Source organism: Equus caballus, chromosome 8 (assembly GCF_041296265.1).
Source record: "Equus caballus isolate H_3958 breed thoroughbred chromosome 8, TB-T2T, whole genome shotgun sequence".
In the NCBI taxonomy this organism is placed as follows: Eukaryota; Metazoa; Chordata; class Mammalia; order Perissodactyla; family Equidae; genus Equus; species Equus caballus.
The window spans coordinates 16,425,479-16,452,033 of NC_091691.1; the positions used below are offsets into that span (position 1 = coordinate 16,425,479).

General features: G+C 43.3%; 1 protein-coding gene across 4 annotated transcripts in view; it reads left to right on the forward strand.

The window, feature by feature from the left end:
- The first annotated feature begins 2,590 nt into the window (after positions 1–2,590).
- Positions 2,591–26,555, forward strand: part of CIT (citron rho-interacting serine/threonine kinase) — a 154,502-nt gene continuing 130,537 nt past the window's right edge. For all 4 annotated transcript variants that reach the window (XM_023647047.2, XM_070275400.1, XM_070275401.1 and 1 more), the window contains exons 1-5: positions 2,591–2,666; positions 3,724–3,831; positions 9,156–9,294; positions 15,798–15,973; positions 20,571–20,672. In XM_023647047.2, the coding sequence (XP_023502815.2) occupies positions 3,736–3,831; positions 9,156–9,294; positions 15,798–15,973; positions 20,571–20,672 (513 nt within the window). In that variant the 5' untranslated portion in view covers positions 2,591–2,666; positions 3,724–3,735. The remainder of the gene's footprint in view (positions 2,667–3,723; positions 3,832–9,155; positions 9,295–15,797; positions 15,974–20,570; positions 20,673–26,555) is intronic.

Consider the following 26,555-nt stretch of genomic DNA (forward strand, 5'->3'; position numbering starts at 1 on the left):
TCAAAAACAGACAAGGAAGGTATCTTTTTCATTTTAGTACCCACAGTGCTTAGCACAATAAATGTTTTTTGAATCAATGAATAATTGAATGCAAGAACATCATAATGTCATAAGTCATCATAACTTATGACTCAGTGATAATGATCTTCTTCCAGAATCCCCAACACAATAATCATCATGGATTCACGTTCAGCATAGAACTGGTCATTGTTTCATATTTCAAGAACAAACATAAGGTCTCAGTTTTCCTGTCAGTCTAGTTTAATGACATTTCATTCTATTTGGCAGCCTCTTATCCTTTTAGCATCGGCACAACCATCCTTGGTCCCTCCTTATTCTCTTTCCTCGTATGCTTTCTGTGCTGTTACACTCCTGAAAGAAAATTGAGGGATTAATGTGGTTTTTGCTTTATGTTTCTTTATTCATTTTATTTGTTGTTTATTCCCTGTCTTGTTTCACAAAGGATTTGCAGAGGCCAGTAATTGTTCCACTGGGAAATTAGAAAGATATCTAGGCAGGATTCAGAGAAGTGTGAAATGGTGCTGTTAACATTGCATTCTAATTTATGATGAACAAGCCCCAAGATTCTGGTAAAGCCTTCTGTTTCTGATACCTAGAAACTAACAGCTTTGGCCAGACTAGAAAAATCAGCAGAAGTATTGACTACCTCCACATTCGCAGCTTTTCTGACATGCTTTATATCAAGTCAACAGCCACAACCCTTTTTGTGTCTCCCCTCACCTTGCCATCCCTAAACTTTGGTTAACCCTCTCCTGTCATTAGAAGCATTTCTTATTTTTATACATTTTTCTGGATTGCGTCAGCCCTTGCGACATGACAAAAGCAGAGGCTGGGAGAATTTCTAATGTCTTCTGAGAAGCAGGTTTTGTGTAGAGGAAAGGATTTGGAGTCAGTCCAGAGTAGCTCTACCCCCTAAAGCTGAATGACCCAAGATGAGTCACTCCACCTCTCTCAGCTTCAGTTTCCCATCTGGAAAATGTGGATTACAGTTCCTCCCTCTCAGGGTTGTGGTAGGGATTAAATGAGATAAAGTGCTTGATTAAAAAAAAAAAGAAGGTGCTTTATAAATAGTAGCTATCATTATTGTCCCAGGAATGAATAGCAAGTTATGTTTGGGGAAAAAATATATTGAGCAAGTCTATAGCTCTGGTTTTGCACTGATGTGTGCACGTGTGTGTGTGCCTGCGTGTAATAAGACATCTCCAGTTCTATCTAGTGTAGGGAGGGATCAGGAAAGCACAAATGGAACTGCCTCCCCCTTAAAAATTTTTATATACATAAATAGAACATATATATATATATAAATATATATACACACTATTTACTAATTATAAAACATCCATATTGTTACCACCCAGGATAAGAATTAGATCATAGCAGAACCTCGACACCCTGAAAGGCCACCATCCCAGCCCCAGGTAACCACTACCCTGACTTTTGCTCTTTATGGTTTTCTCACCTGTATGTATATCTCTCTCTAGACAACCTTATTTTGTTTTGTCCATTTTTGAAATTTATGTTAATGGACTCATACTTTATTCTGTTGTCTTGCTTCCTTCACTCAGTATTGTTTTGAAATTCATTATGTCATGTGTTCAGCTGTGGTTTATTCCTTTTCATTCCTTTCTCTTGCTGACGGACGTTTGGGTTGCTTCCATCTTTTTTTGCCATTATGTTGTGCAACGCCACTTGTACATTCTTGTACACGTCTCTTGGTGTACATAATTAGGAGCTTCTCTAAGGCATGTTATACCCAGGAGTGAGTCACATAATGTGCCTATCGTCAACTTTAGGAAACAGCGCCAAACTCTTTTTCAGAGACTGTGCTAATTTACACTCCCATCAGCTATGTATGAATGCATGCAGCTTCATATCTTCTAAACACCATCAGTCCCCACCGCCCCCCCATCTGGATGCACGTTATTGCATCTCCTTGTGGTTTTAGTTTTCTCATTTCCTGATTACGAATGATGTTGAGTACCTTTTCATATGTTCGTTGGCCATTTGTCCTCTTTAGTGAAGTGACTTCTGTCTTTATTTTAAATTGTCCTTTCAGACAGTCCCCATACCTTCACCTATTCCTTGCGGGACAATCAGCCGGGAGAGGCAGTCGCCGAGGCAGGTGGAAGTTCAAACTCAAAACATCTGCTGTCTCAGCTGTAGCAGAGAACCAGTTGGTTTACCAAAGTAACAAGTACTTCGACTTTAGCCAGGATTGAGGAACAAGAAGACCAAGCAGAGTGGCCTGGCTGTCTTCCTCCTCATAGGTAGCCATGCAAACAGGGGACACCGCCCGGGCGAACTCTCCAGGGACCCTAGACACAAACAGAAGCGTCCCTAAACAGCATCCTGCTTAACCGCCAATTTCAAACTTTCAAGACCTGCCCTGCCGGGTTTTGCCTTTCCCGGTTTCCCATTGGTCACGAGTCAAAGGAAGAGGCAATTTGATTGGCTCTCTCTTTCACTTCCTCCGACCCTTTAAGGGCTTGGGCGGGGCCTGGCTGAAGTGCAGTTGTCCATCATAGGAGCAGGCACTCTGATTGGTTCAGACACGCTGGGCCCCGCCCGCGCCGTTCCCCGGGTTCAAACGCGGCGGCGGGAGGCGCTGGGCGGAGCAGAGCGCAGACTGGCGGGGTCGGCTGAGCGTGAGTGTGGTCCCCCCACCCCGAATTCTCCCTCACCCCTCTCTGCGAGGCCGGGGGAAGGGCCTCGTCCGCCCGCACCAATCCCGGCTTTCCCTCCCGCTGCGGGAGGGCGGCGGTCCCGCCCCAGGGCTGCTGGGGGCCCGGAGGGTCTTCCCGGGCTGGCGGGGCGCGCGCCCCCCTCCTCGGGAGCGGAAGGTCAGCCAGGTGGTGCCCGGGGCAGGAGGAATTGTCCCTCTCCTAAACTGGGTGGGGTCCTATGTGTATTCTGCCCTGCCTCATGTCCGCATTACCTGCATTATTCTGTCCAGTCCGGCAGCTGCTTATTTGCGTGATGCGAACAGTTTTCTTTAGTGTCTTCATACTCTCGGTCCCCAGCCGTCACCCCCTACTTCCACCTCTTTCACTCTGCTCCAGCCCCTTAGGGCTTCTTGCTGTTGTTAGGGAAGGCCCGGTCCGTCCTGCCCCAGATCCTTGGCTTCAGCTGTTCCCTCTGCCCAGATTCTTTTCTTTCCCCAGATATCAGCAACACTTGCTGCTCACTCTCTTCAGTTCTTGGTCCAAATGTTACCTTCCCAGTGAAGTCTACTCTAACTACACTGTTAAAAATTGTGCACACACACTCATGCCCCAATTGCTCTCACCCTGATCAATTTTTTTTAACCCTATGGCTCTTATCACCCTCCAACTTATTATGTAATTTGCGTATTTTCAGTTATTCATTCAATAACTATTTATCAGCACCTACTATGTGCCCGGGCTATATGTGTCCCCACTATGTGAGGATAAAATTCCCTGCCTTTGTGAGGCTTACATTCTAAGGGGGGCAGATAATAAACAAACTTGTAAGTAAGCAAGAGTATCAGGTAAGTGTACCACCTCCTGTTACAGTGAATCGAAATCTGGTTTTTAATATCCATCACCTGTTTGAGCTTCCCAGGACTTGTGTGGTGGCTGATTTTCACCTCCTTATCCCTGATCTCTTGAGAGATTGGAGTCTCCCAAGTCCTTCCTCCTCAAAGCTGCGCTTTACACTTGACCTTCTCCTGTCTCCCTTCAGCACCAGTGGGAGATGTTGAAGTTCAAGTATGGGGCTCGGAACCTGCTGGACGCTGGTGCTGCTGAACCTATCGCCAGCCGGGCCTCCAGGCTGAATCATTTCTTCCAGGTAACAGGCTGCCAGCTCTGCTCACCTGCCTTTGTTTCCTTGGACCCTCCTTGTCACTCACTTTTGCTTTTATTATAGAACTGAGGCTAATCTTCTAAGAGAAGTCCCATTTGATATTTTATATGCGCTCATAGTATTGGAAAAAGGAGCCACTGTGCAGACAGGAGTGGATAACTGAACTTGCCCTTGAAGGGATAGTTTTTAATCATTTCTCACACTTTATCCTTCTGTACTAAAGTTTGTCCTTTTATTAAAGAAGGAAAAATGAACAAAGGCACTCTTTTGACCAAAATTGCTGCAGGTGTAATCATATTTGTTTTTCGTTCAAGGGATGTTTATTTTCTAGATTAAAAAAACTGTTTTGATAAATACCACAGCTGTGAAACCCACATTCCTCTCAAGATATAAAACATTTCCATCATCCCAGAAATATTAAAACAATATCAGGAGATTATTTCCAAGTCGATTTCTAATTCTTCTGTTTCTGATGTAGACGAAATATTGTTGATGTAGAAATCCTTATTTGACTCATGTGTTCATAAGTCAGGGGGACTATATAGGCAGTGGTGAAGATTTAGGTTTGAATCCTGGCCCTAGCACTTGTTAGCTGTGTTACCTTGAGTGGGTCAGTTGCCTTCTCTGAATCCGTTTGCCACTCTTTATTTATTTATTTATTTTTTAAAGATTGACCCTGAGCTAACATCTGTTGCCAATCTTTTTTTTTTTTTTCTTCCCCCCAAAGTCCCCCAGTACATAGTTGTGTATTCTAGTTGTAGGTCCTTCTAGTTCTGCTATGTGGGACGCTGCCTCAGCATGGCCTGATGAGCGGTGCTATGTCTATGCCCAGGATCCGAACCGGTGAAACTCTGGGCCGCTGAAGCAGAGCACGAGAACTTAACCACTCGGCCGGCCATGGGGCTAGCCCCTGCCACTCTTTAAAATAGAGGTTATAGCACCTAATTCACGGGTTATTGTGAGGATTAAATGAGATAATCCGTGTAAAGCACTTAGCTCTTTGCCCAGCTTTTGGTAAGCCCTTTATTAATGGTAACTATTGTTAATACTAAGTGTAGAAATAGTATTAGTTACAGTAATAATAAATTTATGTTCACTTAGCAGTAATTATATTTAGGAAGGTATTTATGTAGAATACCTGTATGATAATAAATGCTAATATGTTCTTGATGACATTTTGATCAAAATATTGGCATTGGGGAGTGTTCAAATGGATCAGAATAGGGACAAATTGAAAGCTTAGGTTGTTCTGTGGGGATGATCCCTGTCACCATTTATTTATTTATTTAATTTTTTTTTAAACATTGGTACCTGAGCTAACAACTGTTGCCAATCTTTTTTTTCCTTTCTTTCCTCTGCTTCCTCTCCCCAAATCCCCCCAGTACATAGTTGTATATTATAGTTGTGGGTCCCTTCAGTTGTGGCATGTGGGATGCCACCCCACTGTGGCCTGATGAGCAGTGCCATGTCTGCGCCCAGGGTCCGAATCAGTGAAACCCTGGGCTGCTGAAGCACAGCGTGCGAACTTAACCACTCGGCCATGGGGCTGGACCCCCATCACCATTTTAAGTTGAGATATTTTTCACAGATGACTAGTCTATCTCTAACCATAGTTGACTGGAGTGCTGCCACTTTTTAGCTGCTTTATTGTTTTATCCTAAAACGTTCCCAACTTATTACAGAATAATCACTCATTTATTAAGGGCTTAAAATGTGCTAATTGTGTAATAGCTATGGCTTCCAGTGTGCCAGGCACAGAGCCAGCATGTTCCTGGTTATCTCTCTTCAGCCTCATAGCAGAGGTAGGGACTATGTTTTTTTTTTTGCAGGGTAAGATTCACTCTGAGCTTACAACTGTTGCCAATCTTCCTCTTTTTTCCCTCAAAGTCCCATTGTGTGGTTGTATATCATAGTTGTAAGTCCTTTACTTCTTCTATGTGAGCCACGACCACAGCATGACTACTGACAGCCCAGGAAATGAATCCAGGCTGCTGAAGAAGTGAAAGCACTGAACATTAACCATGGGGCCATTAAGGCTGGCTTGGGACTATATTTATTTACATTTTAAAGAGGAGGCAGATCCAAGGGAGGCAAGGACTTGCCCAAGATCACGCAGCTTGTAAATGGCAGAGCTGGGCTCCAGTTTGGTCTCTCTGACTCCAAAGGCTGGTTGTGTAACCACTGGGCAATACTGGCAGCATGTGTCAGAGTTTAAGTGTATCTTATATTTAAGTGTCACTGTAACAGTAAGGATTGTGGGTAAGTCCTCAATTCATCTCTTGTTAATGATGAGTTCCTCCGTGTCCCCGGGAAATCTGTTATTTGCAGGTGTAGTGTACACCTAACATCTGCCTCCTGTAGACAGGTGAGGACACTGTTTTTTTGCCACAAACAGTGCCATTTTAATGAGGGTTAGATAGAGTAGTGATTTGATTTTCCGTCAGGGAAGTTCTTTAGACTGAGTCTCAGTTTCTCTTTTCCCCTGCTAATTAAAACTATTTTCCAAGAAGTTCTAGGTCAGTAGTTAACAGACTTTAGATTTTCGAGCCAGCGAAATTTCACAAGTTTGCAGGGCTGATCTAGGTTTTCCAACTTTTTATTTTGCCAAGTAAAGGATGTAAAAAAAAAAAGATAAAAAAAAAACAACCTTATTATCTTCTGGTCCTTTTGTTTCATAAAGAAAGGACATTTTAAGAAACACCAAGAGAGGAAGGACATCATTCCAGATAAAGGGCCATTTTAAAATGTGAATACATTTAGCTTTATAAAAGAGGCATTATGTGGTGGTCATTTTTTCTCATTTCACGGCAGCCTTGAAAACTTTGTTAAGAATCAGTACTGTAGGGGCCAACCCTGTGGCTGAGTGGTTAAGTTCACATGCTCTGCTGTGGCAGCCCAGGGTTTCACTGGTTCGAATCCTGGGCGTGGACATGGCACCGCTCATCAGGCCATGCTGAGGTGGCATCCCATATACCACAACTAGAGGGACCCACAACTGTGGGTGTAAGAATATACAACTGTGTACTGGGGGGCTTTGGGGAGAAAAAGGAAAAAAAACAATTTGAAAAAGAAAATTCAGGGGCTGGCCTGGTGGCACAGTGGTTAAGTGCGCACGTTCCACTTCGGCGGCCCAGGGTTCGCTGGTTTGGATCCTGGGTGCAGACATGGCACCGCTTGCATGCCATGCTGTGGTGGCATCCCACATATAAAGTAGAGGAAGATGGGCATGGATGTTAGCTCAGTGCCAGTCTTCCTCAGCAAAAAGAGGAGGATTGGCAGCAGATGTTAGCTCAGTGCCAGTCTTCCTCAGCAAAAAGAGGAGGATTGGCAGCAGATGTTAGCTCAGGGCTAATCTTCCTCAAAAAAAAGAAAAAAAAAAGAATCAGTACTGTATTTGGGAATTGCTGCTCTAGTCTAAACTCATTAAAGAAGAGAAGAAACAAAGAATCTTACTGTATTTCTGAGTTAGTGGCAGAACTACTAAGTGACAGATATTGTGGTCTTGCGACCCAGTGCTGTACAAATCTAGTTGAGGTTTGAATCTCTTGGCGGCCGTGTTAATAAAACAGATTCTAAGCTACAAACTGGAAAATTCCAATTCAGTAGGTTGGGGATAGGATCAGAGAGTCTGTTTTTTGTGTTTTTTTCCAGTTAAGTTCTCCAGATGATTCAAATGTAGCCAGTCTGTTTCTGTTATCCAGAGCTGTGTAACAAACCACTCACAAAGTTTAAAGCAACAATGATTTAATTTTACTTATGATTCTGTGAGTTGGCTGCTGGATTCAACCAGGCGCTTCTTCTGTTCCACCCTTTGACGTCAGCTGAGGTCACTCAAGGGGCCATCTTGAGTTTGGAGCTTGGCTGGGGCTGGAACATCTGGGTGCTGACTGCCAGCTGGGGCACCTCAGAGTTCTTTCCCCTGGCCTCTCTTCTTTATGAGCTCTTCCATTATTCAGTAAGTCTAACCCAGGGCTTGTAATTTTTTTCTGTGAATAACAAATAGTTTAGACTCTGTAGGCCACATGGTCTCTTGCAACAACTCAACTCTGCCATTGTAGCACAAAACCAGCCATAGACAGGATGTAAATTAATGGGCGTGGCTGTGTTCCAGTAAAGCTCTATTTATAAAAACAGGCAGTAGGCCAGATTTGGCCCATGGATCATAGTTTGCTGATCCCTGCTCTAGCCCATACTTCTTTACGTGGTGGCTGGCTTCCCAAAAGACCAAACGCAGAAGCTGCCATACTTTTTAAGGGCTCCACCCAGCACTGGTACAGTGTCACTTATGTCATGTTCTGTTGGTTGAAGTGAGTTACAGAGACAGCACAGATTCAAGGGGAGGGAGACAGACTCCTTTAGATGATGGAGCAGCAGCAAGTGCCTTCAGAGTTAGAAAAACTGTTGATGGCCATCTTTGCAGAGAGACCCCCCCACCCCCGCCCCAATCCATGGCTTGGCACACGGGAACCATTGCTCTGGACCAGGAGTTGCAAACTCATATCTTTGGGGGCCAGGCAGTGAGTATAAAGGAGTCAAGCGGACCAGATGGAAGACTGCAGGTCAGGGCTGCGGTGGAATGCAGAACACATTCGCTACCCGGAGGAGTGTTACTCAGCTTCAGCTCAGCATCAACAGGCAGGAATGTGGGGCCATGTTGCTAGATCTGCCAGTGTTTCAAGAGAAGCCAAACAACCCCCCCCCCCCATTTTTGGTGAAACCTCTTGATTTTTCAATACTGGCAGATAATTCAAATTATTTTAAATACTACAGGCCAAACAAAGCATGTCTGTGGGCTAGATACAGTCTGCCGGTTTCAACTGTTCCTCCAGATCTTGAATAAATTCAGCTTTAATATAGTCACTCCATTCACTCTACTCTAGATTGTTTGAATGAGTTAAAGAAACTGAAGTCGTAATAACAGACCTCTGGGCACATTTGAAAGAAGTGGCAATCGTTGTTTCCTGTTGTAGAGACGTGGAGACATGTCAGGACCAGCAGGGTCCAGAGTAAGTGTTTCCACGAGCCTCAGACCCTTAAGAAAGAAGGGCCTTTTCTTATTAACAGCGTGCTTGTGAAGTTTTTCTTCCTGGGTGCTGGTGAAAGAACCCACAGTAATGGAATCGTACAAGTGAGAACTTAATGACCGTCAGTTGATGTCGCTCTAAAGAATGAAGCCACGGAATTGTGCTGTTAGCGTGTGTCGTGAGCAGCTAGTTGAGTTGGTGGCTTGTAATTTACTCTGTGTGGATGTTATTGATCAAAGCTTTTCATTATTGACAGTGTCTCCATCTGCTGTTTGCTGTTTTTAGGGGAAACCACCCTTTATGAGTCAACAGCAGATGTCTCTTTCCCGAGAAGGAATATTAGATGCCCTCTTTGTTCTCTTTGAAGAATGCAGTCAGCCTGCTCTGATGAAGATTAAACACGTGAGCAACTTTGTCCGGAAGTGTAAGTTTGGGGAACTTTTTCTTGAAAACTGTGCTGCTAGAGAAAACTGGCAGGATGCCAGAGGCAGAATGCGTTAGTGGTTAGTGGAGTGGGTGAAAACTCTGGTCTGAGACCCACCTTCACGGTCCGTTTTCACGTGTTGCAGTTGGGAGACCGGTAAAGTCAGACCCCTGGGTCACAAGCGACAGAAACTCGACTCAAACTAGCTCGGGCCAAAAAGTGAATATGGCTCATGAAACTGAATAATCCAGGGATGGGTCTAACTTTAGGCATGGCTGGTTCCAGGGACTTAAATGACGTCGTTTGGCCCAGCCGTCCATCCACGCAGGGCTGACTTATCCATTAGGTATAGTAGGCGTAGTGCTTAGGTCTCACAATATTGAATTTTAATAAATTTAATTTATTTTCTTTAGTTTAATTTTGATCTATTTTAAAATCATAAGAAAAATATGGCTATAATAATAATGTATCATGATTCTGTAATATGTTCATCTTTATCCTAATGCAGTCATAAAATACAATTTTTGATTTTTGCTTTATGGGTGAAGAGGCTGACCAGGCAGAAGTGCCCGGGGAGGGCCTATGAAGGTCTTAAGTCAGCCCTGCTCTTAACTGTGCTTGACTTCCACGTGGTGGGGAGGCTGCTGTTTTTGACTTTATACCAGTGTTTTTTGACCAGTGCTGATTTTGTGCGCCCAGGGATACTTGACAATGTCTGGAGACACGTTTGGTTGTCAAAACTGGGGAGGACGTTGCTACTGGCATCTAATGAGTGAGGCCAGAGATGCTGCTGCACATCCTACAATGCACAGGACAGTCCCTCACAACACAGAATTATCTGCCCAGAATGTCAATAATGTCAAATTTGAGAAACCCCGCCATATATGACTTTGTGGTGCAACCAAGCACCCTGAACTTAGTAGCTTGAAATGATAATCATTGTGTTACCTCTCCAGATTCTGTGGGTTAGCTGGGCTCAGCTGGGGATTCCTCTGCTTCTTGAGACGTAGGCCATGATTCTAGCCATGGGGGACGGGAGAGGGGTGGCGCTGTCTTCTGGAATGTTCTGATAGCTCACTCAATGTCTGGCATGTTGGCTGGAAGGCTGGGCTTATCTGGGACTCTGGGACGACTGGGCCTTTCTCTCTTGAAGTCTCACAGCCTCTTGTTCTCCATGAGGCTCCTCCATGTGGTCTCTCCGTAAGGGGTCAGCCGACTACAGCCTGGAATGCCTGCGTTGTAAACAGTTTTACCGGAACACAGCCATGCCCATTTGTTTATGCACTGCTGTGGCTGCTTTCACATTACAAGGCATTTGAGTAATCTGAACTGAGATCATAGGGCCTACGAAACCTGAAATATTTACTGTCTAGCGCTTTTAAGAAAAATCATGCTGACCTCTGATCTACACGGTCTCTCTAGCAGAGGTGTCTTGACTTCCTACATGGTACCTCAGGGTTTCCACAAGCAGGAAAGTGGGAGCTGCCAGGCCTTATAGGGCATAGGCCTGGGAGGAACATAGGGTTTCTTTGGCCACTTTCTATTGTTTGAAATGAGTCAGAGGGCTGCCCAGATTCCATGTGCCAGGGAACTACACAAGGGCATGAATTGCAGGAGGCGTGGTTCATTGGGCACCATCTTTGGAGACTGGCTACCACCCTGCCCAATGTTTATCTTCCACTATCTATATTAATAACAATCCCAGAGAGGACTCTCATTGGCTCTGCTTTGGGTCCTTTGCCCACCCCTTGAGTAATCGCTGGGCCAGGATGTGAAGTATTGTGATCAGCCTCATCTGGGTGCCTGGGGGTTCAGGGCACTGTGATTACCAGGGCCTCGTGGAATAGAGGATATGCAAGTACCCAGAGGAGCTGGGAGTTGTGGGTAGGTAAAATTGATGTATGTCCACTCCAGGGACCTTTGATATTTATGCGTACCCCTTCTGTTCTCAATTTTCTCATCTGCAAAATGCGTATCTAATAAGGCTTTGTGGGGATTGGATGAGTTAGTGCACAGACCAGGCTTAGCGTGTTTCCTGGCACATGGAGACACTCGCTAAATGTTACCCGGTAAGGATAGCTATAAACTTCACCAACATTTAATATATTGTTTATCCTTAATTTTAAAATGTACTTGGGGTGTTTGTTCGTTATTCCATATTTGTTTGAATAAACTCCCACCTATTTTCTTGAATATTTAAATTCTCAAGCACGGAGTGGGAAGGAAAGGGAGATTGTGTAAGAGGCCAATTGACCGAGCCATCGATAGCTGCCTTCATTAGTCTTGAGACTGCCCTCTACTTACTTTAAAGCTGTTGATCTTCTCCGCTCATTCAGTAATCAGGGGGCTAGGCTTAGTGAAAGGAAGATTTTTGTAATAGAATTCTTTCAGGGAGCTGCTTCATATTTTTGAAGAGGCTTCCTGGAGAGAATGGTTGAGAGGCTATGATTGAAAAAGGGTGATTGCATTAGTAATTTTTTTCCCCCTTTCGAGTGTCTGTTTTGGAAAGTAAGCTTCGTTTTTCCACGGGAAGAAGGGTCCAACAGCTGCTATGGCCTGGGTTTCTTGAGTCTTGTGGTAGAGATGGAGATTTCTTTGGGGACTGTTGGAGGAAATGAGACAGAGAGTATAGCCCTGAAGCAACGTCCTTGGCTCCGGCCAAGGGAGGGCAGGGAACCAGCATCTGGGAACCAGGGAAGGGATTTCTGTTTCTTAATTACTATTCTATCCCCAGTGCCTAAGACAGTATCTGGCACATAGTAGATGCTCAATAAATATTGGTTGAATGATTATATTGCTAAACGAACAAAGTAAGTGGCAAAGCCTCAAGCATAATATCCTATAATTTGTGTAAAAAATAAACAAGTGTGATATTAAAACATGCAAAGGAAAGTGTTGATAATTGTCAAAGTTGGGCTATTCTTGGTGATTTGACAGTAGCTGAAATTCCACCCTCTTTCAGCTCCATTCACTGTAGGCAAAAACTTCTGTATGCTCACAACTTTAGTACTTATGGGCAAATTATAATTTTAAGGTTTTTTTCCTAATTGTAAACATAATACAAAGTTAAACATAAAAGGTCAAAGTGAGAGAAAAATCCCTCAAAATCTTACCTGTCTGAGATAACCACTGTTAACAGTTTGGCGCATAGTGTGGCAATTTTTTTTTGTCTTTATAAAATATTTGTTATGGAAATTTTCAAACATATCTAAAGGTAAAGAGAATAGGACAGTCGTCCCCCGGTATCCTCAGGGGATTGGTTCCAGGACCCTCTGCAGATACCAAAATCTACAGATGCTCAAGTCCCTTATGTAAACTGCTGTAGTATTTGCATATAACCTATGAACATCCTCTGTATACTTTAAATCATCTCTAGATTACTTATAATTCCTAATGCAATGTAAATGCTATGCAAATAGTTGTTATACTGTATTGTTTAGGGAACAATGACAAGAACTACAGATGCAACCGCTGTAGTCCTTTTGGTCCAAGGTTGGTTGAATCTGCAGATACAGAAACTGAGGATACGGAGGGCCGGTGTAATGCATCCCCGGGTACCAATCAGCTCACTGTAGCGATTATCACCCCTTTTCCATGCATGTTCTAACGTCACTCTTGTTTAATTTTACACAAAATGGATCATATGCGTGTAATGTCTTGCCACCAGCTCTGCTCACTTAGCGATATATTGACTCAACAAATATTTATGAAGCACTTGCTCTGTGCCCGGTTTTGTTTTAGGTACTAGGTTTACAGTAGTGATCAAAACAGACAAGAATCCCCACCCTTAAAGAACATGTGTTCTGGTGGAGAACGAGCTACCTCATTCTTCTAAACGTGTGCCTAATATTCTTTTATGTGGGTGGACTTTCAGGTTGATTCCACTTTCCCATTAATGGACCTTTAGCTTGTTTCTGATTATTTTTCTGTTACAAGCAGTGCTCATCATGAGCATCTTCATATGTCTCTTTTTTGAGCACATGTGCTAGTGTTTCTGTGAAGGATGGATTCCTAGAAGTCGAGATGTTGGATTTCTGAATTTCAAAAAAAGGAAGCAATACACTCAGCTGAGTTGGCTTTTGCCCTGTGGGTCCACATGTTTATCTGCCAAAGTCACTTGTTGACTGTGTTTTCATTACTGTGCTTTGGGTCTTTAGCTCCACCTCAATGTTCAGTACCCATTGGGCTCTTAAATACTGTGACTAACAATGTGCAGGGATGAAGGGAGATGTGGTTTTTGGAGTCACAGAAGCTGCTGGTATGGAGAGAAGTTGTGAAGGTGGTTTTTTTTTTTTTTTATAGTCATAGACTTGAGTTTAGTGTCTCACCTGTTCAACTTAATAATCCAAAGCCTTTGGAAAAGACATTGCGATTTGGAATGGCGTCTCGGAATTCTGAGAACATCAGGCTGGTTTTACCTGTGAGCAATTTGTCTACTTGTGTGATTGAGATGCCTCGTAGTTGCCAGTCACTGACCTAGAGTTATTAAGTTGGACAAGGCTGCAAGAAACTTGGGGGCCCCAAGCCTAACAGAGAATCAGGAGAGATTAGCCTCGTGTGAAAGCAATAATGAAATCAGGTTCAACTCAGAAAGTTGCAAGCCAGCATATATGGGGAATTATAATTTAAAACTCAAACACTTGATCTGAAAGAAACTTGGAAAAGGACAGGGAAGAAAGACAGGGCTTGGCACAGTGATGTCAGGGCAAAAGGAAAATATTGTACAGCTTTCAGGTTTGTTTCTGCATGGAATTCTCCGTGTAGGCGCTCTAGATTTATTTTTTACGGTGGTCACGATGAATTAATGTGGATCTACCCACTGCTCTCGCCTGATTCCCCAAGGGACCAAAGGAAGGTGTTTTCAGGATGACTAGCTGAAGTGAGAGGTGTGGTCTGTGGGTGGGAAGACACTCTGTGCAGTGGAGTTCATCATGTGTGCTTTTGATCCAAGTTAATGCAACTCCACCCATGCAATAGAGAAAGGGATGGGTAACAATTAAAATTGCGTTGGCTAATTCATCAATATGCTGCTCAATGACCATGGGTATAAAATGGCTTTTGCCTTTGTTCAACTCGGTCCCTCTCATTGTGTGAACGTCTTGCTGAGAGAATGTAGCTCCCAACTTTATCTGGAGCCCAACGACAGAAATGGCGATCCGCTCCCGTGCCTGTGGAATTTCAAGTCTCTTGGTCTTCAACATGGCACCTTTCTGAGGGGTTTGCCAGGATAATCTTGATTATGTGTTTCTCTTGTCTTCCTCTGGAGTGTAACCCCTGTATATGATGCAGTTGCCCTGTAATGTGCAGGACTGAATTTTTTGGTCAGCCACAGCCACTTCCTTCCATTCTTGCGGGTCATTAGAGTCATTGCCTATCCAGCAATGCGCCAGCTTAGTGTTCTTCGAGTGTTAAAAAATGTATGTTAGATTCCAAATCTGCCATCCATTTAGTCCATACTTCATACGCTGAGGATCTCCAACTGTTATGAACTGAGTGTTTGTACGCCCAATGTGGTGGTATCTGGAGATGGAGCCTTTGGCAATTAGATTTAGATGAGATCGTGAGAGTGGGGTCCTCATGATGAGATTAGCATCCTTATAAGAAGAGGAAGAGAGACCAGAGCACCCCCTCTCCCTGCCATGTGAGGACACAGTGAGAAGGCAGCCCTCTGCAAACCAGGAATCGGGCCCTCTCCAGGAACTGAATCTGTCGGCTCCTGGGTCTTGGACTTCCCAGCCTCCAGAACTATGAGGATTAAGTGCCTGTTGTTTAAGCTACCTCATCTGTGGTATTTTGTTGTAGCAGCTCAGGCAGACTAAGACACCAACTGAGAGACTGCACTGGGAGAAGGAATAAAAGTGTACGTTAAGAAAAAGATGGTTGCAAACCCTTCCAGATGTGTGACATGCCAGCTCTGCGGAGCAAATGTCAGGGCTCCATTTGGTTCCTTGGGCTAAGGCTTTTTTTTGGTAGCACTGCCACATATTAAGGCAAGGAAGGCATTACTCTTCATGACACAATCCAAGGGAGATAAAACCGGCTGGTGGGAGAAAACTGAGCAGAGCACAGGTAATCAGAATAGAATGATCTGAAGTCAACTCCAGCGTTGATTAAGACAGGAAGCAGGTTGCTTACATCACATTATAAACTGGTCTAAATGCTGATGAGCTTGTCTGGCCAAACACTGTCCTGCTACCTTCAGAGAGGAGGGAGAAAAGCATGATTTGTGTTCTCCTCCTATTTTCTAAGTCTACAGGATTCAAATTATAGCTACCATGGAAACTGTGCTTTGGAATTTTTGGAGCCCTTAATTTTAACTTAACATATAAAAACACTTTTGTGCTGATTTTATAATTATTCTTGACGGATGAGAAAGTGACTAAATGTCTTTTGACAGTGAGGGAAGACATAACACTTTTCTTTCTTTTTTCTTCTGCTTTCCTAAGGATGCAAGTATTTGAAGTGCTTTATTTACCTGGGAGTAACTCTTCCATCTTTTGCAGATTCTGACACCATAGCTGAGTTACAGGAGCTCCAGCCTTCGGCAAAGGACTTTGAAGTCAGAAGTCTCGTAGGTTCTGGTTACTTTGCCGAAGTGCAGGTGGTAAGAGAGCGAGCAACCGGGGATATCTATGCCATGAAAGTCATGAAGAAGCAGGCCTTGTTGGCCCAGGAGCAGGTAGGACCATTTTAACATCCCGCCCTTTCCCCTTTCTGTACCAGAATGTTCATTGCAGAGACGACGATCTGCTGAATTGAGCCTGGGATGGAGCAGATTTTCCTCTGTGACTCTCTAGTTAATTACGGTTGCCCGGGCAGAAAGGTCTCTTGCGTTCTTAGCTCTTCTTGACCTGATATTGACTCATTTTGAAGGCTCACAAGCTCTCCTTGGTTTCTTTGTCATGTTCTGTAGTTGTATTTTATTCAGAGCGAACTTGGCCTTTTAACTAATGAATTTAAGATGATCTTTCATGACCATCAGCTGGGGATTCAGAAATATGCATATTGTGGGGTGAAGCAGATAGCGGTTGCTTTTGTACACATTTTTATGTATTTGCGTTGTGGGTGTGTGTATTTGATTTTAAAACAGGCCATTGAAGAAATTAAATAAAATTGTTATGTGGCTAGGGAGTTGCTTATTTGAGAGCAGGGAAGAAGTTATCTTTTTGGTTGTGGTATTTTTCTTTCTTTTAAACAAGGCTGCTGCTCCAGACATATTGATTTATTTGCCGTGTTTCTAGAGAGACAGCCATCAGCCGCGGAGTTCAGAGAGTGATTTATTAGTTACAGACGTTCGAGTGCACATCATGTGTCTCATAATGTACCCGGCTCTGTGGGAAGCCTGCAAGCGGAATTGAAGCTCCATAGCTGTTAGTTTCAGGGTTTAAAAACAACCTTGGAACGTGGAGGAAAAATGCAAATACGTAAAGCAGGCATTTACGAGCTAAAGCATCCCAGAAGGGAAGAGCAGTTAGCATATTCACAAAACGATGGAGTGAGGAGAGATGTGGGTGAGTTAGGGAAAGTTCACACTGCTGAGAGGAATGTGGGTTCTGGGCAGAGAGAAGTGACGAGAATGTGCCAGATAGAGGTATGGCATGTGGGACGTTCCGGAGGGTTGAGTACTAGAATGCTATGCAGATGTGTTTTTCGGTTTTTGTTTTTAGTGGTTTAGAACAAATAGACTGGGAAATGGGGGGGGGAAATAAGGACATTTAGGTGGGGAGAGGGTAATTGGTGGAAAATCTCAACAACCTTTTGATATTGTGATAAAATATATGTAATGTAAAATTTACCACTTTAACCGTTTTTAAGGTATAATTCATTGGTACTAAGTGAATTCACAATGTTGTGCAACCGTAATCACTATCCATTTCTAGAACTTGTTCATCATCCCAAGCAGAAACTCTATACCCATTAAGCAGTAACTCACCATTCCTCCAAGAACCGTTTTTTGGAATTGCAGTTTAATTTGTGAGGTGGTTGGGGATCATATAGGCTTTTGGAAGAAGGAGGTTGGGATCAGAGTCTAAAGACTTCAGTGACATTGTGGGGCCTCTGATCAAAATAGCAGCGGAGGGCAGGAAGCTGCTTGTCGGAGTCCAAGAATGATGCGCCCTGTGTTTAGGAATGAAATGTGAGCAACTGCTCAGAAAGGAAGCATGACAGGACGTTGCACATCATTTGAAAAACAGGAGTGGAGGATGCTCACTCAACCTCCCAACACCTCAGAACCATCTGTCATCAGTACACACCTACCGAGCCCCTGTCGTGTTTGGTGTGTTTCTAGGTCCTTGAGAAGAGACATTAGATGCAGCCCCGACCTTATGATGTTTATGTTTCATATGGGAAGTAGTGCATGTAAAAAGAAAATAATCCGACATGCCATAAAGCAGGCAAGCAGTAGAGACATTCAAATAGGTGTGCCTTCCTCCAGGTGAATGGCCGGAGATGATTGTGTGTGAGGTGTGGGCTGGGGTTTTTAAAATCATACACATATAGGAGCTAATGAAAGCCACACATCTATTCCTTAAGAGGGTGAATGTGAAAGAAAAGTAGGGTCCTTAACTGAGCCATAGCGAGGCTGCAGAATTTAAGGGCACGAGAAGAGAAGCCAGCACAGGGCGTGAGTGAAAGGACATGCCAGAGAGCAGGTAGGGAGAGGTAGTGTCCTGCAAACAAGGCCTGTCACCTCGGAGAGGCCAGCACACCTGCCCAAGCTCTGTGAGAGCCGGAAGAGGTCCTCAGAGACCGTTTATTTTAATGGAAGCTGCGGGGGGCAGACAAGGAGTCAGTGGTGAGCAAGGAAAGGTGTGGACTGCTCGGTTCAGCCAGCCTTCCCCGAACAACTGTGATGTGCCAGGGAAAAAGGAGGATCAGCAAATGGGGTGCAGGAGCTTTATGGGTTTGGGTTGGTGATTCCCAAATGTGCTCGATAGGCCACTGGTGGCGTGCAAGGTGATTTTAGGCAGTCCCTGGATGAAACTATTTTAAAACATTTATAGTTTAATATTAACCAGCAGATCAAAACTTGGGACATTCACAGATGTTATTGTTCGAGCTAACCAGAAGAAGATATAATTAAAATTATTTTTATTTTGAAACAATCACAAATTATAGAAAAGTTGCAAGTTCAGTGTATCAGTCAGGGTTCTATAGTATATATACTATACATTATGTAAAATATATATGTACATGTATACACTGAGTATACATGCATGTATACACACACACACACACACACACACATATATAAAATTTATTTATTTCAAGAAGTTGATTTACCTGATTGTGGGGGCTGGAAGGTCTAAAATCTGTAGGGCAGGAGCTGACAATGCAATCTTGAGGCAGAATTTCTCAGAGAAACCTGTTTTGTTCTTAAGGCCTTTTGACAGATTGGGGAGGCCCACCCAGATTATCAAGGATAATTTCCTTTACTTGAAGTCAACTGATTGTAGATGGTAACCGTCCACAAAAACGCCTTCACAGCAGCACCTAGATTAGTGTTTGATTAAATAACTGGGTGCTATTGCCTAGCCAAATTGACATGTAAAACTGTCATACACAGTAGTAGTAACTTGTTTTCCTGAACCATTTGAATAAGTTGCCAGCCTGATGCCCTGTTACCTCTAAACACCTCAGTGTGTGTTTCTTGCAAGGACGTTCTCCTACGAACTGCAATCCAATCATCAAAATCAGGGAACTGACAATGATGCATTCCCACCATCTAATCCTCAGACCCCGTTCAAATTTCACCAACTGTTCCATGGTCTTGGAGAGCAAAAGGATGTGGTTCAGGATCACACATGGCGTTTACTTGTCCTGTCTCTTTAGTCTAATTCACTCTGGAACAGTTCCTTTATTTTTCCTGGACTCTCATGATCTTGGCGATTCTGAAGATTAGAAGCCAGTTATTTTGTAAAATTTAGATTTGTCTGGCGTTGCTCAAGTTTAGATTCAGACTGTAGATCTTTGGCAGGAATGTCACAGATGAGATGCTCTGTTCTTCTCATTGCATCCCCCAGGTGACTCAATTTCAGTTTGTCACATTCATGATGGTGTTCACTTTGATCAGCTGATTAAGATGGTGTCTGCCATGCTTCTCCACCGTGGAGTTACTCCTTTCCTCTTTGTAATGACATAAGCATTTTGTAGGGAAGTACTTTCAAACTATGGCAATACTCATTCCTCATAAAACTTTCAGTTTATTCATTTATTGATATCTGTATGGACTTGTGTCTTCCCATTTTAGTCAATGTGTTACAATTTGTTACTGTCATATATTTTTGTACTCAGATTGTCTCTAAGTTGGCCAATGAGAATCTCCTTAGGTTGGCTTTTGTGTTCTTTTGCCATATCCCCGTCTTTAACCACTGTCTTGCTTTCTGGTACAGCAAGGTGTTCAGGCTCTAGGGTCAAGATCTGGGCACTATGGGTTTTCATTGCAATTTGGGATGTCACTGCTCCCAGACCCGTGTCAATGGACAGAGCTAGAGAACACATGAATCTATATACAATATACCTACCTACACACTCATACACACACATCTGTTTTTATTTCTACATCTATCTCTATTACTGAAAACAATGTGTTCACGCCAGTACCTCCAAGTCCAGTCCAACTTCATGGAGTTCCTTCTAGTTCTCACCCTTTCCATGTTTGTAACTCTCTTCTCTGACATTACCCTTAAAATTTTTCCTGATTTTATGCATCTGTGTGCATCCAATCTGCTGTCTTTGCTGCTGCTCCCTCCCCTTGGTGGACTCAGATGCCCTGCTCCAGGCCATCCCTACATGTGGATGTCTTCCTCACCCTCCGTGGCCCTTGATACACTACATTGGGCTGCCCCACACATGGTTGCTGCCCTCCTCACCCTCCTTGGTCCTGGCACCCTGTTCTGGGTCACCGGGCTCTCTCTCCCTACCACCTGGCATGGATACTTACCTTGTTCTGCTCCACCTAATGGCTCTACGACTGAATTGTTAAGGAAGGGAAGATGAAGAGAAAGAGAATGATTTAGACTGGAAAGAAGTGAGGTGACTTTAAAGAAAGGCGTTAGGTAAATAATCAGACAGATATATATGGAGCTGGCAAAATTGTGAGCAAGGTAAGTGAATGAATGAGATTTGTGGAATGCTGGGTTAAGTAATGACTTTTTTTTTTTTAAACTAAAGACATCAGTTAGGCCTTAAAGAGAGAGGAAAGGCCATCTGCCCTCCATCCGACATTTAATTCTTTATCTTATAATTGTCTAAAGGGTTTTTTTTCCCCCTAGGTTTCATTTTTTGAGGAAGAACGGAACATATTATCTCGGAGCACAAGCCCTTGGATCCCCCAATTACAGTATGCCTTTCAGGACAAAAATAACCTCTATCTGGTGAGTCTCTACATCCATCTCTCTAGAATTAGTCTAGTGCTGTGATACTCAGATTCACAGGCGTAGAACTGAATGTGGTTCTTGCCCTGCGGTCCATGACACCTCCTATTCATTCAGTTGCCTTCCTGAGTTTCAAGTGTCTTCCTGTTCTCCTTGTCCTACAGATGAAGTGATAGCCCATTTAGAAACAGCCCCATTTATTGTTAGGGGTTGTAGCTATGGCTTAAAGGGTAATAATGAGAAGTCATTGGTTTGGGAATAGTCTCATATTATCTTTAATAGAATCTTGCTTTAACTTTTTTTTTATTTGAGGTATAATTGACATGTAACATACTAATTTCAGGTATACAACATAAGGATTCGATATTTGTATATATTGTGAAATGATCACCACACTCAGTCTGGTTCACATTATTAAAGTTTTTAATTTTTAAAAATTGGGATAATAATGTATGGCTATTAGAAGAAAATGCAAACACTGCAGAACTGTATGAAATAGAAGGGAAAGTTCTCTACCTTTCTTTTCTTTTCTTTTTTTTTTTTGAGGAAGATTAGCCCTGAGCTAACTGCAACCAATCCTCCTCTTTTTGCTGAGGAAGACTGGCCCTGAGCTAACATCCATGCCCATCTTCCTCTACTTTATATGTGGGACGCCTGCCACAGCATAGCGAGCCAAGCAGTACCATGTCCGCACCTGGGATCTGAACTGGCAAACCCCGGGCCGCTGAAGCAGAACGTGCGCACTTAACCACTATGCCACTGGGCTGGTCCCAGTTCTCTACCTTTCTAATCCCTTTCCCTAGGGAAGCAAATATTAATGATTGTATATGTTCATTCTGACCCTTAACTATGCCTCGTGGAAATAGATATTTCTATGTCTATATTTATAACACTTGTATATAGTTTGTTTCACAGAAATGGTATATTACTCTCTACTTTGCTTTCCAGCTTGCTTTTTGCCTTTCAGCAGTTTATCCCGGGCATCCTTCCATGTCAGTACATACAGATCTGCCTCCTTCTTTTGAATGGTGCCATCATTTCTCCTGATGTGGCATAACTTATAGAACGCTAAAATTCATTTGGGGGCCTTGTTTAGGTTCTTGGGTTTTAGATGCCTAAATTAAAGAAGTATATCCTAGAAACAGTTTTTGTTCCTGATTCAGCCTTTAAAACAAGAGTATTCTGTTACCTTGAATGGAGATGAACTTTTTTTTCTTTTAAAGATTGGCACCTGAGCTAACAATTGTTGCCAATCTTCTTCTTTTCTGCTTTTTTTCCTCCCCAAATTCCCCCAGTATATCATTGTATATTTTTTGGTTGTGGGTCCTTCTAGTTGTGCTATGTGGGATACCACCTCAGCGTGGCCTGATGAGTGGTGCCGTGTCCGCACCCAGGATCCGAACTGGCGAAACCCTGGGCTGCCAAAGCAGAGCGTGTGAACTTAACCACTTGGCCATGGGGCCGGCCCCTGGAGATGAACTTTTATAGAGACTCATGTAAGAGAAGAGGATAAGAGAGAGGTGGACACCTATTTATCTTGAATTTCCACTGGCCATTTCTGGGGGACTTTGCTACCTTTATTTCTGACCTGGAATAAACCAAGTTTATTTGCACTGGTTTCATATTACTTGAGAAGCCAATGCTGGTAGAGAAGTTTCCCTGGCCCCACCCAGCCTTCTAAGGGAGGACGTTCTTATACAAATACCTTGGGAAACTGGCCTGGCACTGGCCACAAGCTCGTTCAGAACCAACGCCTGTTGTATTTATGGCCTGAAACTTCCTTTTCTTGAATATTGTCTTGGAAGCTTTCCTTCCGTGAGAGCTGAGGCGTGGAGCCCTGACCTTCACCAATGACCTTGGTGTATTTCTAGCCTCAGTGGTGTTCTAGGACATTTGCTGCATGCGCAGCATTTGCCTTGTGCTCTCTGCATCTTGCAGAGCCCCTCATGTTTGGGTAGATGAACAGACTTCATTAGCTCTCAGAAAAGAAATTTCCTTGGAACAGCAGGGTTTTTTGTGGTTTGTTTGCTGTTGTTTTGGGTATTTTTGCTGGAGCTCTGCAAATGATTTAGAACCACCAGCTTGTAAGGATACGCTTTGTTTTTGAGGCACCACAGGCAGTCCTGGAGCTAGGAAGGGCTCTGATTTTTGGCGAAAGTTGCGATCCGCAGTTTTCTGGTCTGCCTTGCCCTGCTCCATGGGCTCATTTGTCTTCCTCTGGCTTGAAGTGTTCATCTTCTTGATGTTCAATCACATGCAGCTGCTGCTTTTAAAAGTAAGCGTTGTTCAGATGCTCTGGGACTCTCACACCATCAAGGTCAGTTTTGGTGGAGATGATGGCAAATTCTGAGCGTTCTACGTAAAGGAAGGCAGATGAATGAGGACTAGAGGTCCAGGCACGGGTGGCAAGCCGCTGCCCAGGTGCTTCAGGGAAGCCACTGCTTGTCTCCATGGTGGCCAGTGAGGATGATCAGAGGGGCCCTGGGAATGACACTCCCTCACAGTTTTCTTCCTGTTTTGTCTGCAGTGGTTTTTTTTCCTCCACAGCTCAAGGGTTTTCAAAGCACATGCAATAATACCCTCTTTAGGAAGGTAATATTTGGGCATTTTGAGAATTTTAAACCCTCTGTTGTCACCATTCTTATCTCTACCAGTTGGCTTTGTCACAGTGGTAAGAACCTTCCTTTTCTTTTTCGTTTTTTTGTTTTTCTGGGAAAGATTCGCCCTGAGCTAACATCTGTTGCCAGTCTTCCTTTCTCTCTCTCTCTTTTTTTTTCCTCCTCAAAACCCCACTACATCATTGTATATTCTAGTTGTAGGTCCTTCTAGTTCTTCTGTGTGAGCTGCCACCATAGCATGGCTACTGACAGATGGGTGGTGCAGTTCTGTGCCCGGGAACCCAACCCCGGCTGCAAAAGTGGAGCGTGCCAAACTTTAACACTAGCCCGTCAGGGCTGGCTCTCTTTTTCTTTTTAATCATGGATTTAACTGCTGTGGACTTCTGCTCGGAATTAGCCTTTCTGGAATGTTCTGGAATACCTCATGTATTGGGACTATCTCCCATTTCTTTGCTAGAACAGGCTCCCTGCTGCAGGGGGCTTCCTTTTTTGGGCCTTTTGGCTGTGGGCTTCCCTTTGGATTTCGACACTGGCGTTGGCATCCTTAGCTTAATGACAATCTTCTCAGTTTTTCTACTCGCCATCTTGCAAGACAGGAATGATCTCAGAATAGCTGTTTTCTGGAGTTCTGGTTGCCTCAGCACATTGATGCCTGGCTGCAGTGACATTTTCACACCCTTCTTAAGTGGCTCAATTAGGTATTACTGATGGGATCTTGTAATTATTTCCTTGTCTGTATTCTCTTCTGAAGTACTTTGGTACTTTGGAGTAAAATGCTTGCTGAGGGTACAATTTTCATATAAAAATCCAAACTCACACAGGAATTAAGATATGATTATAGATCTACCATCCCTTATCGGCAATTCTGGAATACCCAGAGCTCGAATAATCTGAAGTTCTTTTGTTACTTATTTGGCAGTAAGACCTGACCCAAACTCGCTTTTTTATTCCCTTGAGTGTGACTATTCATACATTTTGCTGCAAATTATGAATATGTTCAATTACAGGGTCTTATCCCAGGCCCTACCTGAGGGTTTTACATAATATAAAGTAATACACACTGTTTTACCTTCCTGAAATCTGCACATTTCTGAATCTGGAACCACATTTTGCCACAAGATACTGGGACCGTGGATCTATATTGGCGTCATAAAGTACTGCAATTCCATTGTACCTGGTGACCACTTATAGACCACTAAACCTTTTGAGTTTGGGGAAACATACAAATCGTAGTACACTCCCCTGGCAATTGAATATTAATTTGTAATGCAAATGTGGTAAATTAAAGATACATTTAAAATCAATGAATAAAAAAGGAGCCCACTTCCTCTGTGTTTCTCAGCGCTATGTCTTCTCTCCATCCTGTTCCACTGTGTGAGTTCTGGCCACCATCTTCTTTTGCCTGCATCGCTGCAGTAACCTCCTAAGTGTTCTCCCTGCCATTTGTCCTGCTCTTCCCCCCAGGTCTTCTACATGCTGCAACCAAGTCATCCTGATGTTAAAACCCTTCGGCACTCCCTGCTGCCCAGTGGATGAGGTCCAGACTCTTCCAAGGGCTTTCCAAGGACTTTTTCTCATGTGCCTCCAGCCTTGTCACCAACCGTGTCTCTCTTTCACGTTTCGTTCATCCTGAACTTCCTTTGCTTCTTTGAACATGCCTGTGACCTTTCTTCGTGCTCTCCCCTCTTTCCCTGGCTAACTTTTATTTCTCCTTCTGGGCTTGGGCCAGATCTCACTTTTTCTAGAAATGCTTCTTGGACCCTTTACTCCTGGGAGGAGTGCCCTTCTGTTGTGCGTTCATAGCACCCTGTACTTCTTCATTAGCGGGTATTGGTCGCCTCCACTAGGCTATTCTCTCCATAAGGGAAGTGATTATCTCCCTTTGCTTCCAGTAGAGCTTCCTGAAGTAAATGCTTAAGAAATACGTATTGGATGAATGCATGATTAATTTCATAGAAATTTGATTTCCATACAAATTTACTTACTGTGTTATGGAAGTCATATCATGTTAGCAGTGTGAGTTTTGCTCTCTAAAGTATGTAGTTGAAGATAGACCCAGTGAGAATTTCAAAATCTGGAGTGTAGTGCCAGGAAATTGAACTTGGGTCCTTTTGAGTTTTGATGCTTAAAAATTTCCCATTTGTAGTTACATACCAATGAATGTTGCTTACCTTTTTCTGGTATATAGAATATTGTAGCAAAGTCTATTGTAATGTCTGATTCTATATGGCAAAGTTAGTCCTGTATTCTGGCAAGTGGCCAATGGAAACAGTGCTTTGTTGATTTGGTTCATGATGAAATCTGTTCAAGTCTGTATAACATGCCTTTACTGGTGTCCTTCAATAAAGGAGCTGATCTTTACAAAGAAAGCATTATTTTACAACTCACCACTTGTAGTATTGTTATATCTAAATTCTTTGTGAGATTCTTTATTTTTTTCAAACGATCAATACAACTACATTTACTCATATCTTTTTTCTTTTTTAGATTGGCCCTGAGCTAACATCTGTTGGCAGTCATCCTTTTTTTTCCCCCTAAGCCCCAGCGATAGTTGTATATCCTAGTTGTAAGTCATTCTAGTTCTTCTATGTGGGATGCCATCATAGCATGACTTGATGAGTAGTGTGTAGGTCTGCACCCAGGATCCAAACCAGTGAACCCCAGGCCATCAAAGTGGAGCACGTGAACTTAACCACTCGCCATAGGGCCATCCCCCTGTGAGATTCTCAAAGCCTGCTGGCTTTGTATTAGTGTTTTACCTGTCAGGTCTTTTCAGGTTGCCCTTGCTCAGAGCCTATAACTGACCTGTGACTCTCCTTTCCCTACTGTGACCTTATATAGACTTTCCTCTGTTCATTCCCAGTTGCACACAGGAATGTATTAGTTAAGGTATAGGCGAAACTACTATAACAAGAGACCCCCAAATACAAGCTGGTGGAGCAACTCTATTATATGTGATAATTCAGAGACCCAGGTTCCTTCCATGTTGTGGCTCCTCCACGGTTGGTCCCTTAGGATGTTGTCCTCTTTGACATGCTTGAAGCTGGGCTATTTCATATCTTTGTTCCATCTGGCTTGGAGGAGAAAAGAACAGAAAGATAGAGCAAGCAAATTCCTTTTACACGGTGTGATGTAGAAGTGGGCTACATCATTTCCTCTCACATTTTGTTGACCAGAACTTTGTTACATGACTACACATCTGTACTGTCTAGTTGTGTGGCCTATACCTGGCTAAAATTCTTGTTACTATGGAAGTAGGGAAGAG